Consider the following 13,588-nt stretch of genomic DNA (forward strand, 5'->3'; position numbering starts at 1 on the left):
CAGCGCTTATGGATGTCTTGCTTCCTGGCTTTCCTTTTTAGGCTTTTTTGTTAGTCTATTGTTTGCTCCAACTGTTATCCATTGGCTCAGGCAGCCACAAGGTTAAATAATTTCCTCTAATTGTTTCTGACAAATTCTCCTGGGGAAAAGGCTTTTTGTATTCACTGGGTCATCAGGAAAAACAGACATCTTTGCAAGTGGGATATTTCAGAGAACCATCAGACAGGCCAAATAATGACAGTTGTCTGGGAATGAGGCTTTGAAGGTACTCCAATCCTTTTCTGTCCTCTCTGGTAGCTTTCCTGATGCTGTTTTTCACCATGATTGTGGCCTATCGGTCTTCATGGCTACCCCAGAGCTGGAGGAGAGGGGATGGGAATATGGCAAACTGTAATGCCATATAGCTTGACGTTTTATTGGAATTTATCTGATTTTCTTGAATAAATGCTTCCTGCATTGCTGTAAGCTTTTGTTTAATTTTCAGATTTCTTTTTTAATCAGTTTTTTAAATTGAGGTTTAGATGATTTACAATATTAGTTTCAGGTGTACAGCATAGTGATTCAAAATTCTTACAGATTATATATACTCCATTTAAAGTTATTGTAAAATATTGGCTGTATATCCTGTTCTGTACAATATATCCTCATAGCTTATTTATTTTGTACAAAGTAGTTTGTACCTTTTAATCCCTACCCCTATCTTGCCCCAACCCCTTTCCCTTTCCCCATTGGTAACCACTAGCTTGTTCTCTATGTGTAGGTTTCTGTTTATTATATTCATTTCTTTGTTTTATTGTTTAGATTCCACATATAGATGATAAGATACAGTATTTGTCTTTCTCTGTCTGACTTATTTCACTAAGTATAATACCCTCCAAGTCTATCCATGTTGTTGCAAATGGCAAAATTTCATTCTTTTTTATAGCTGAGTAGTATTCCATCGTGTGTGTGTGTGTGTGTGTGTGTGTGTGTGTGTGTGTATCACATCTACCTTATCCATTCATCTATTGATGGAACTTAGGTTGCTTCCATATCTTGGCTATTATAAATAATGCTGCTATGAGCATTAAGGTACATGTATCGTTTTAATTAGTGTTTTTGCTTTCTTTGGATATATACACAGGAGTGGAATTGCTGGGTCATATGGTAGTTCTATTTTCAGTTTTTTGAGGAACACCCATACCATTTTCTATAGTGGCTGCAGCAATTTACATTCCCACCAACAGTATACAAGGGTTCCCTTTTTTCCAACTTTTCTGAAAAAGGTGGTTCCAACTTTTGCCAGTTTTCTAATTGCTTTTGTGGAGGAGAGAATTTTCAGAAATCCTCACTCCACTATTAATGATATTCTTTTGGTGGATATTCTTGAATAAGTACTTTGTAATTTGTTGTGTACTCTTTTTGGTTACTTCCCATAATCTTTCAGTGGTTGGTTTTTGAAACTTTTGTCCAGTTATATCATTGCTCTTTGGGGAAAGGATTTGCTGAGCTTCTCACACAGTCATTCCAGAAGTCCTGCCCCTCCATTTTAGAATTTAATACCCAACTAAAGTATAACCTCACTCAAGACATAGGGCAAAATACATTTTTGGACAAAGGTAGAACACTTTTGTTATCCATTAACCTTCACTAGAAGTAATACTAAAGGATATATATATACACACATACATACTTATATACATTAGCAGGGTGAAAAAAATCTAGAGGGAAGCAAGACATTGAATACAAGAAGCAATGATAGTTGTCAAATCCTCTATCACTGAGTAATAACAGGAAGACCGGAGACTTAATGAGATCCTTAATGTTGCAGCTGGGACCATATCTTTGTTCAATGTGATATAAAGACAGTGATCTAATGATCATAATCTAAAACATATTAATAGTGCAGATAGGATCTTGTGTGTTAATCCCTTGTTACAAGAGTTCTTTTAGTTTAAAGTAACAACACACATTTAATGGAGGAAAAAAGTATATTTCTGAATAACAAAGCCTTTGTCTTTAACAGGTGAGAGGAATGACATGTGCCTCCTGTGTACATAAAATAGAGTCTACCCTCACAAAACATGGAGGGATCTTCTACTGCTCTGTGGCCCTGGCAACCAACAAAGCACATATTAAATATGATCCAGAAATTATTGGTCCCAGAGATATTATTCATACAATTGAAGTAAGTGCCAAGACTTTGCATTTCTGTGTTCTTACCTATCTAGCTAGTCAGCACTACCTTGAATCACTTCTGGTTTGTATCAGATAGAGATGATGAGAAAAATCTGATTCCTTTGTTTACCTCTATAGACAACGTCTGTCTCAAAATTTAATGTAAGAGTGTCTGCCTTTTTCTTTCTTTTTTTTTTTTTTTGGTCTTCGTCAGGAAGAATTAGGTAAAGGCACATTGGCACTATTAATTAGGAGCAGACTTAAGGCAGAACCACAGATCATTTAAAAATATTTAGAAAATGTAAGCAAAGTACAATTTGTTATGAGTAAAATTCATGTTAATCACTAAGAAAGTGAAGCATCTTGCTAGATGCTGTATTGTTTGTTAGGTCAAAGCAAATGATATCATAGTTAAAGTAAGAAATTTAAAAGACCAAACCTTTTTCTCTGTGACAAATTCATCCTGCAGTCTTCAGTAAATCTTAAGTGGTAATACATGTTAAAGTGCTTTAGAAGTTTCACTGTGATCTAGCATTGGTGTTCTAATGATCTAAAAAGCATATTAATCATTCAGGTAAGATCCTGTTAATGTAGATAGTAACACCATTAACATCTTTGTGAAGCTAGCATTATTGAGTATCTACTATGTGCCAGTTACCAAAATTGCAAAGCTTCAACTCTTGATTTAATTCTCACAACAGTGCTGTCATCTTCATTTTGGAAGTGAGGAAACTCAGGTTATGAGATGTTACTTCCTCAAAGTCACATAGGTAGTAAGTGTCATAGCTGGGATTTGAGCCTAATCTTTCTGACTCCAATGCTCATGCTTGCTCTTTTCACTGTGTTATACTGCCAAGAAATGTAAGATGGCAGCATTTTCCCTAGCAGTTCGAAATATAGTGTATGTTACTGTCTATGTTCATATGAGTCTTACTTAGGTGTAATTTTCTTTCAGTACTTTATTTTATTGCAGAAAATTTTCGTTCGTGTTCTTTTTTCGGGTACAACAAGAATAAAGACTGCATATGCAAACCCTTGAATAATATATTTAGTATGGTGCTAGCTTTTGTGGCCTATTATTCAGTTTTCTGTACTTTCAGGGGATGGATGGATCAATGACTTGATAGATGTCAAAGCTAAAATTAAAAATAAAGTGATTAATATACATCAGTACTAGTAGATGCTTGTCTAAGTGTACGATTTATGATTTTACTGCTGAATTCTCTTCTTTTTATTGGAGTATAGTTGCTTTACAATGTTGTGTTAGTTTCTGCTGTACAGCAAAGTGAATCAGTTATACATATATCCACTCTCTCTTTTTTTTTTTTTGCGGTATGCGGGCCTCTCACTGTTGTGGCCTCTCCCATTGCGGAGCACAGGCTCCGGATGCGCAGGCTCAGTGGCCATGGCTCATGGGCCTAGCCGCTCCGCGGCATGTGGGATCTTCCCGGACCAGGGCACGAACCCATGTCCCCTGCATCGGCAGGCGGACTCTCAACCACTGCGCCACCAGGGAAGCCCTCCACTCTTTTTTAGATTCTATTCCCATATAGATCATTACAGAATATTGAGTAGAGTTCCCTGTGCTATACAGTAGGTTCTTATTAGTTATCTATTTTATACATAGTAGTGTATATATCTCAATTCTGTCTTTATTAGGTCATCATACACTCTGTCGGCCTGACCAAGTAATAGATTCTGCTTTTTTCCAAAATTACTTATTGGAGGCTTTAGTTGACTTCTTGATATAAGAACTTCTACTGAGGACAACTGCACTTGAGTTAAATCAGTAGTTTGAGAACAGTAGGATAGACATCAAATAGAGTTGAGAAAATACTCATTTCTTTGATGAAAGATTAGAAACAAAGGTAATTAAGAGAAGGAAGCACATCTTCATCTTTATATTCCCCAGAATGACTTGCACTTAGTAATTGAATTGAGTTGTTCTTAATGACAATACCACAGCTTAGAATTTCTGTAGGTAATATTTATACATTCAGTGAAATAATTGTTTTCTCATGAATTTCCTTAGAGCTTAGGTTTTGAAGCTTCTTTGGTCAAGAAGGACCGGTCAGCAAGCCACCTAGACCATAAGCGAGAGATAAGACAGTAAGTACTTTTGGAATGTCAGTGAAAAACAGATTTTGATTCCTCTTTACAAATTTAATAAACTGTTAGCATGTCAGTTTTTTCAATATCATCCTTACACTGGGTGGGAATTGGTCACAAGTTATATTTCCTTATAGTGCATAGAATCTTTAACCATTACCTATTTACTCAAATGATTTTTCTCTTCTATATTAGATGGCGACGGGCCTTTCTTGTGAGCCTGTTTTTCTGTATTCCTGTAATGGGGCTGATGATATATATGATGGTTATGGACCACCACCTTGCAACTCTTCACCATAATCAGAACATGAGCCAAGAAGAAATGATTAGCATTCATTCTTCTACGTTCCTGGAGCGCCAGATCCTGCCAGGATTGTCCATTATGAATTTGCTATCTTTTTTATTGTGTGTACCTGTACAGGCAAGTGAAATGTTAGCAAGTATATTTGTTAATAATGAAAAATAGCCAAAATGTGATAGGTGAGGCTATTTTCAATCGTACAACAAATATTGGCCAGAAGTACGATCATTTTATGCTGGATGCTTTACAAAAATAATCTTAAACTGAGTGGTTAAAGTAGATAATAATAAATTCCATTTTAACCCCGAAGGATACTGTTTAATGACAAAGCAGAGAATAAGAGTTCAATTCATCTTCAGTTATGAATTTGGTATTCATATCTGCTATTGTATGTAACTTTATATTTAAAGTTATTATAATAATAAAATGTTATACTTTATTTTATTTTTATTGTCTTTTTTTAACTTTTTATTTTATATTGGAGTACAATAGATTAATAATGTTGTGTTAGTTTCAGGTGTACAACAAAGTGATTCAGTTATACATATGCATGTAGGAAGTCTGGGATTGACATGTACATGCTGCTATATTTAAAATGGATAATGGCCAACAAGGACCTACTGTGTAGCACAGGGAACTGCTCAATATTCTTTTTTTTTAACTTTTTATTTTATATTGGAGTGTAGCCGATAAACAACGTTGTGATAGTTTCAGGTGCACAGCAAAGTGACTCAGCCATACATATACATGTATCCATTCTCCCCCAGATTCCCCTTCCATCCAGGCTGCCACATAACATTGTCTGCTCAATATTCTGTAACAACCTAAGTTGGAAAAGAATTGATAAAATGTTGTATTTTATTTCTTTATATTTATATTTTATATTAAATGCATTAAAATTCTCTTTATATAAATTATATTAAATATATTTTATTTTAATATATTTATTATTAATTTATTCTGTAAAATAATCATAATAGTTATATTATTTCTCCATGGCACTTAAGTTCATTACTCTCTGTATGTTTTTTTTTTATTTTATTTCTTTTTTTTGTACAGCAGGTTCTTATTAGTTATCCATTTTATACATATTAGTGTATATATGTCAATCCCAATCTCCCAATTCATCATCCTCCCCTGGCCCCCACTTTCCCCCTTGGTGTCCATACGTTTGTTCTCTACATCTGTGTCTCCGTTTCTGCCTTGCAAACCGGTTCATCTGTACCATTTTTCTAGATTCCACATATATGCGTTAATATACGATATTTGTTTTTCTTTTTATGACTTACTTCACTCTGTTTGACAGTCTCTAGGTCCATCCATGTCTCTACAAATAATCCAATTTCATTCTCTTTTATGGCTGAGTAATATTCCATTGTATATATGTACCACATCTTCTTTACCCATTCGTCTGTCAGTGGCCATTTAGGTTGCTTCCATGACCTGGCTATTGTAAATAGTGCTGCAATGAACATTGGGTGCATGTGTCTTTTTGAATTATGGTTTTCTCTGGGTATATGCCCAGTAGTGGGATTGCTGGGTCATATGGTAATTCTATTTTGTTTCTTGAGGAACCTCAATACTGTTCTCCGTAGAGACTGTATCAATTTACATTCCCACCAGCAGTGCAAGAGGGTTCCCTTTTCTCCACAGCCACTCCAGCATTTATTGTTTGTAGATTTTCTGATGATGGCTATCTTGACCACTGTGAGGTGATACCTCATTGTAGTTTTGATTTGCATTTCTCAAATAATTAGTGATGTTGAAAATCTTTTCATGTGTTTCTTGGCCATCTGTATGTCTTCTTTGGACTTTTCAACTCTTCTTTTGAGATAAACTTTTACTGTGGAACACTTCCATCTAATAGATCTATTCCTTTTTCTGATCCTTATAAAAAGCAATAAGTATTTTTAAAACATCTTAGTATGTTTCTCTATACTAATGAACAATAAGCTTTTCGGTTATGTTTCCTAACGAAAACAGTGGACAGATCCAATAGCTTGTGATAGGTTGAATTTGAAAAGAGGGAGGTGAGTTTTATATAAAAAATCATTCTCAAAAGAATGTAATTCTTTTCCTGGTTCTTGTTTTTGTTGGCTTCAAAAAGAAGAATCCGAGAACCACTTGACTTTCTTTATATTATGGAATATCAATTGGATCATAGCAGAGAGCTGCCAAGGGCTTGTACAGCAATTTGAATCCACCCCCCCACACGCACACACACACGTATCTGCTAAAATACAAGCACTATTGTTTCAGCTTAAAAAAAAAAAAAAAAAACTCTCCTTAGGGGAATTTCCCATGGCCCAGGTTCGATCCCTGGTTGGGGAACTAAGATCCTGCAGGCCGCATGGTGCAGCCAAAAAAAATAATCTCTCCTTAGTTGTTTATGGATTAAATAAAAGCCAAAGGAAATTAACATTGATACTATATCTTAGTTATTGAGGTATATATGTGAATTTCAGCTTTTTGTAAAAGCACTAATCACTGTTTCTATATTACAGTTTTTTGGAGGCTGGCACTTCTACATTCAGGCCTACAAAGCACTGAAACATAAAACTGCAAATATGGACGTACTGATTGTGCTGGCAACTACCATTGCATTTGCTTATTCTTTAGTTATTCTTCTGGTTGCAATGTATGAGAGAGCCACAGTGAACCCTGTTACTTTCTTTGACACACCTCCTATGCTATTTGTGTTTATTGCACTAGGCCGGTGGCTGGAACATGTAGCAAAGGTAAAGTAAGAAAGGGTGACATTTATTAAAATCTTGGGTGGGTAAATGACCATAATATTTTCTAGACCAATTATTGGAAATATACATTGATTTATGTAGTTAACGATGTACTAAAAGAAGTATTTTTGTTTTGGCAGTATTTTAGGTTAAATATTCCTTTAGAAGATTTACCAAATTTATGGAATTAATACTTTAGATAATATAGTGTGTCCTTGTTTATTTTAAGAGACATTTAAGAGTACTTATTTTACTTATATCACATTATTAATGGAAAAATTGATGCGACCACAGATTTAAAATAATGATGGAAAAAAATTCACCCACAATCCCATGGTATAACGGAAATCACTTTCTAATCCTGTTCTACATACGTTTATATTTTACGGTGTGGCAAACATGGTATCCATACCACTTTGTGCCCTTAACACTCTAAAGTTTTTTCCCCATTTTTGCAGTCTAGATAATTACTCAGTGTTTCTGAATAATATTCTCTTAAATCAATGTGCTATAATTTACTAAACCATTCTGATTTTATTCTCAATTAGATTGTTTCCAGAGTTTAATTTTAGGTAATCCTGCATTAAACATGGTTAATAGTTATTTCTACTGAATTACTATCTTAGGATAAATTACAAAGGATATGATTAAAGGGCATAAATCTTTCTATGGCTCATGCTACTAATCTTAACAATTTTTGCCATCAAGGGTATGTTAGTGAAGTAGTTTTACTACAACTTCATCAGCACTGACTCCTATCTAAATTTTTGCTAAGTTAGTAGGCATTAAATGGTATCATAGAGTTGCTTTAGTTTGCATTTCTTCCATTAATAGCAGAGGTAAACATTTTCTACACAGCAGGTATTATATTTCTTCTTAAATGAATTGCCTATTTATGTCCTTTGCTCATGTACCTATTGGGTTCTGATGTTTTTCTTATTAATTTACATTATTTATTTATAAATTATACCTAATAATACATTTTATATTTTGTGTACTTCATATTTTCAAAGTGAAACATTTTCTGATTTGAATTAATTAACATTCCTAAAGCTGTCTTTTAAGTAAATGTTAAAGATTATGCCTTTATTTTACATAAGACTTTTTCTTCCTTAGCATTGTTAACGTATGTGTTTTAATTTATAGGGCAAAACATCAGAGGCTCTTGCCAAACTAATTTCACTACAAGCTACAGAAGCAACTATTGTAACTCTCGACTCTGATAATATCGTCTTGAGGTATTTACCTTCATTATTCTTCCTTCTCTTTTTAACTTCTTAGGAAAAATATCAAATATACACAGAAGTAGAGAGAAAGGTATAATGAACTCACATAACCTATCTCCCAGATTTAACAATTATTCACATTTTGCCACACTTTACTTCGTCTATACAATCTATTTTTCTTTCTGTTGTTGCAGGAGAATTTTAAAGTAAATCCCAGTTATATGGTTATATGGTTATATGGTTTTACTGCAGATATTCCTGTTGTATTTCTAAAAAAGGACATAGTCTTATATAATCATAATGCCCATACTGCATCTAACAAAATGAACAATTATTCTTTAATGTGATCTAATACACAGTCCATATTAACATTTCTCCTGTTGTCTCCAAACTGTTTTAAGTTTCTTTGTTTGAAATGGAATTCAGAAAAGGTCCATGTGTCACTGCATTTGACTGATATGTTTGTTTGTTTTAAGTTTTGAGTTTTTTGTTTTGTTTTGTTTTGTTTTGGCTGTATTGGGTCTTCATTGCTGTGTGCGGGCTGTCTCTGGTTTCAGCGAGCAGGGGCTACTCTTCGCTACAGTGCACGGGCTTCTCATGGTGGTGGCTTCTCTTGTTGCAGAGCACGGGCTCTAGGTGCACAGGCTTCAGTAGTTGTGGTGCATGGGCTCGGTAGTTGTGGCTCGCAGGCTCAGTAGTTGTGGCGCATGGGCCTAGTTGCTCCACAGCATGTGCAATCTTCCCGGACCAGGGATCGAACCCGTGTCCCCTGCATTGTCAGGCAGATTCTTAACCACTGCGCCACCAGGGAAGCCCCTGTTTGGGTTTTTTTTTATTTTTTAATTGAGTTATAGTTCATGTACAATAGTATATAAGTTACAAGTGTACAATGTAGTGATTCACAATTTTTAAAGATTATACTCCATTTATAGCTATTATAAAATATTGGCCATATTCCCCATGTTGTACAATATATCCTTGTCACTTATTTATTTTATACATAGTAGTTTGTACCTCTTAATCCTCTACCCTATATTGTTCTTCACCGTTCCCTTTTCCCACTGGTAACCACTAGTTATTTCTCTACATCTGTGAGTCTGCTTCTTTTTTGTTGTACTTACTAGTTTGTTGTATTTTTTAGATTGCACATATAAGTGACATCATACAGTATTTGTCTTTCTCCTGACATGTTTGTTTTAATGTAGAATAGCTCCTCTCTCCAGTTCTCCCTCCCTTGTTCCTCCCTGCTCCTCCCTCTCCATACATTTGACTTGGTAAAGAAACATCTATCAGTAGTCCTTTAGAAAATCCCACAGTCCAAATTTGTCTCTGTTTCTATCTGGAATCATTTAACTTGTTCTATAACTCCTATATTACCTGTAAACTGGAAGTTAGAGCTAAAAACTTGATTAGATTTCATTCTTTTGTATTTCTCATTCCTTTCCTCATAAAATTATTTAGGCAAATGCATACAATAAATTAGTTCTTTTGTTCAGTAAAACCCATTACATTCTTTCTAAAGCTTTCATTTATTAGTTCAATGACTATTCAACAAATATTTAGAGTGCTTCTTTGTGCTAGCTACTGAGCTATTCCCCAACAGTGAAAAAGACTGACACTGTAGTTCCTAACTTAAATGTTGGTTTTAACTTCCATTGGTAGCAATTATGGGGCCACAAGCTTGATGTCAACTAAAAAGCTTGCATGGAAAGATCAGGGGGAGAAGCATACTGTCATGGTGCTTTTTATTTTAACTCATATCCAGTGAAGAGCAAGTGGATGTGGAGCTTGTACAACGTGGAGACATCATTAAAGTGGTTCCAGGAGGCAAATTTCCAGTGGATGGGCGTGTTATTGAAGGACATTCTATGGTAGATGAGTCCCTCATCACAGGTATGTTCTTTCAGAGGATCATGACATGAAAGTGAAGTGAATCCAAAGTGTTAATTAAAAATAGGCATGAAAGAAGTCCAAAAGATGGCATACTAGGAGGATGCAGAATTCGCATCTCCTCACAACTAGGGCACCTACCAGGCACCAGTGGGGAACCACAGACACCTAATGGGATGGCAGGAACCCCCAGCCACCGGGTAGGACATGGGGCATGGGGGGAGTGAAGGGGGAGGAGAAGTGGAGGTGGGATGGGACTGGCGCCCCTGAGGGGCAGGGATCCCACACCCGAAGGAGGAAATTAGGGAACCACTGGGAGGACAGAGGATCAAAAGGGAGCATGGCCAGGCTTCCCCTGCTCACTTGGGCCCTGGAACCTCCTGAGATCCCGGGCCTGATTCTCTGCCCACCTAGGCCCCCTCCAGCCGTGCAGGTCCTGAGGGAGTGGGAGGGAAGGGGGAGCAAAAGTAAAGTCCGGACCTCTGGGACTGGCACCCCTGAGGGGTGGCTGGGGGAGGGGAGGCGTTCCTACACCCAGTGGGACCCACCCACGTTAGGAGTCCATCAGGAATGGGGGAGACCCTGGGGGAGGCAGTGGGGGAGGGGCAAGAAGGAACGGAAGGGAAGGGGCCAGTGCTTTCCCTGTCCACTTAGGCACCGGGGCACCTGTTGGGCTCCCAGGCCTAATCCTCTGCCCTTGGAGCCTCCCTCCTGCCACACAGAGCCCAAGCCCTGCCCCCCACCCCCACCCAGGGCCCTAACTCTACACTCGGAGACCCCCTCCAATGAGCTGGGCCTAAACCCCACCCACACACCCTCACCCAGGGCCCTACCTCCAAACCTGGGAACTCCACACTCCAGAGGCCCTCATTTCCACGTGCTGCCTGTCCCCTTTAGCGCAGGTCCTAAGCAGAGGCCCCTCCCCATGCTTGAATGTCTCCCCGTCTAGGCCCCACCCCACGCTCAAATGTCACTTCCCCACCCGCCTAGGTCCTGCCGCACCCTAAACCCTGCACCTGCCTAAGTTCCACCCCCCTTAACTCCACCCCCATAGCCAAGTCTTTTTTATTTTTTTCTTTTATTTTTGTAATTTTATTTTATTCTTTATACTTTGTTAGTGATCTCTCCTTTTGGCTTCTTCCCTGCCCCCCACCTTGTTTTTTTTTCTTTTTTCTGTTGTGGTTTTATTTTACCTTGTTGCAGTTGTTTCAATTATAATTTTATTTTTCCTAATACAATTTTTATCTTTCTAATTTTATTTTATTTTTTATTCGTTGATATTGTACTGCTCCTTTTTTTTCTTTCTTTCTACCTTTTTTTTCTTTTTTTACCACACCACAAAGCTTGCGGGATCTTGGTTCCGAGGCTGGAGGTTTGGCCTGAGCTCCTGTGGTGGGAGCTCAGAGTCCAAGCCACTGGACTAACAGACAACCTCAGACCCCAGGGAATATCAATTGGAGTGAGGCCTCCCGGAGGTCCTCATATCAGCACCAAGACCCAGCTCTATCCAACTGCCTGCAAACTCCAGTGCCGGATGTCTCAGGCCAAACTACCAGTAAGACAGGAATACACCACCACCCATCAAAGAAAAAAAAATGAAATGACAAAAAAATATGTTACAGATGAAGGAGCAAGGTAAAAAACTACAAGACCAAATAAATGAAGATGAAATAGGCAACCTACCTGGAAAAGAATTCAGACAAATGATAGTAAAGATGATCCAAAATCTTGGAAACAGAATGAAGAAAATACAAGAAACATTTAACAAGGATCAAGAAGAGCTAAAGAGGAAACAAACAGTGATGAACAACACAGTTACTGAAATTAAAAATACTCTAGAAGTAATCAGTAACAGAATAACTGAGGCAGCAGAACGGATAAGTGACCTGGAAGATAAAATGGTGGAAATAACTGACAGGGAGCAGAATGAAGAAAACAGAATAAAAAGAATTGAGGACAGTCTCAGAGACTTTGGGGACAACATTAAATGCACTAACATTTGGATTACAGGGGTCCCTGAAGAAGAAGAGATAAAGAAAGGATCTGAGAAAATATTTGAAGAGATTATAGTCGAAAACTTCCCTAACATGGGAAAGGAAATAGTCAATCAAGTCCAGGAAGCACAGAGAGTACCATGCAGGATAAACACAAAGAGAAACACGCTGAGACACATTAAATAACTATCAAAAATTAAATACAAAGAAAAATGTTAAAAGCAGCAAGGAAAAAGCAACAAATAACATATGAGGGAATCTCCATAAGGTTTACAGCTGATTTTTTGGCAGAAACTCTGCAAGCCACAAGGGAGTGGCAGGACATATTCAAAGTGATGAAAGGGAAAATACTACAACCGAGATTACTCTACCCAGCAAAGATCTCATTCATTTTTTTTTCTTTTGTTTTTGTGGTACGCGGGCGTCTCACTGTTGTGGCCTCTCCTCTTGTGGAGCACAGGCTCCGGACACACAGACTCAGCGACCATGGCTCACGGGCCCAGCCGCTCCACGGCATGTGGGACCTTCCCAGACCAGGGCACGAAGCGTGTCCCCTGCATCGGCAGGCGGACTCTCAAACCACTGTGCCACCAGGGAAGCCCCCTCATTCAGTTTTGATGGATTAATTAAAACCTTTACACATAAGCAAAAGTACAGAGAATTCAGCACTACCAAACCAGCTTTACAACAAATGCTAAAGGAACTTCTCTAGGCAGGCAAAAAAAGAGAAGGAAAAGACCTACAAAAACAAACCCAAAACAATTAAGAAATGGGAATAGGAACATACATATCAGTAATTACCTTAAATGTAAATGGATTAAATGCACCAACCAAAAGACATAGACTGGCTGAATGGATACAAAAACAGGACCCATATATATGCTGTCTACAAGAGACCCACTTCAGACCTAGTGACACATACAGACTGAAAGTGAGGGGATGGAAAAAGATATTCCATGCAAATGGAAATCAAAAGAAAGCTGGAGTAGCAATTCTCCTATCAGACAAAATAGACTTTAAAATAAAGACTATTACAAGAGACAAAGAAGGACACTACATAATGATCAAGGAATCAATCCAAGAAGAATATATAACAATTGTAAATATTTATGCACCCAACATAGGAGCACCTCAATGCATAAGGCAAATGCTAACAGCCATAAAAGGGGAAATCGA

The 13,588-nt window shown here is 37.4% G+C and overlaps 1 protein-coding gene across 1 annotated transcript in view; it reads left to right on the forward strand.

Moving 5' to 3' along the window:
- ATP7A (ATPase copper transporting alpha) overlaps positions 1 to 13,588 on the forward strand; it is a 139,595-nt gene that overhangs the window by 102,217 nt on the left and 23,790 nt on the right. The window contains exons 7-12 of the mRNA XM_079910785.1: positions 2,006 to 2,167; positions 4,190 to 4,266; positions 4,462 to 4,687; positions 7,072 to 7,305; positions 8,449 to 8,540; positions 10,294 to 10,421. Of these exons, the coding sequence (XP_079766911.1) occupies positions 2,006 to 2,167; positions 4,190 to 4,266; positions 4,462 to 4,687; positions 7,072 to 7,305; positions 8,449 to 8,540; positions 10,294 to 10,421 (919 nt within the window). The remainder of the gene's footprint in view (positions 1 to 2,005; positions 2,168 to 4,189; positions 4,267 to 4,461; positions 4,688 to 7,071; positions 7,306 to 8,448; positions 8,541 to 10,293; positions 10,422 to 13,588) is intronic.

Source organism: Stenella coeruleoalba, assembly GCF_951394435.1.
Source record: "Stenella coeruleoalba genome assembly, chromosome: X".
NCBI classification, from domain to species: Eukaryota; Metazoa; Chordata; class Mammalia; order Artiodactyla; family Delphinidae; genus Stenella; species Stenella coeruleoalba.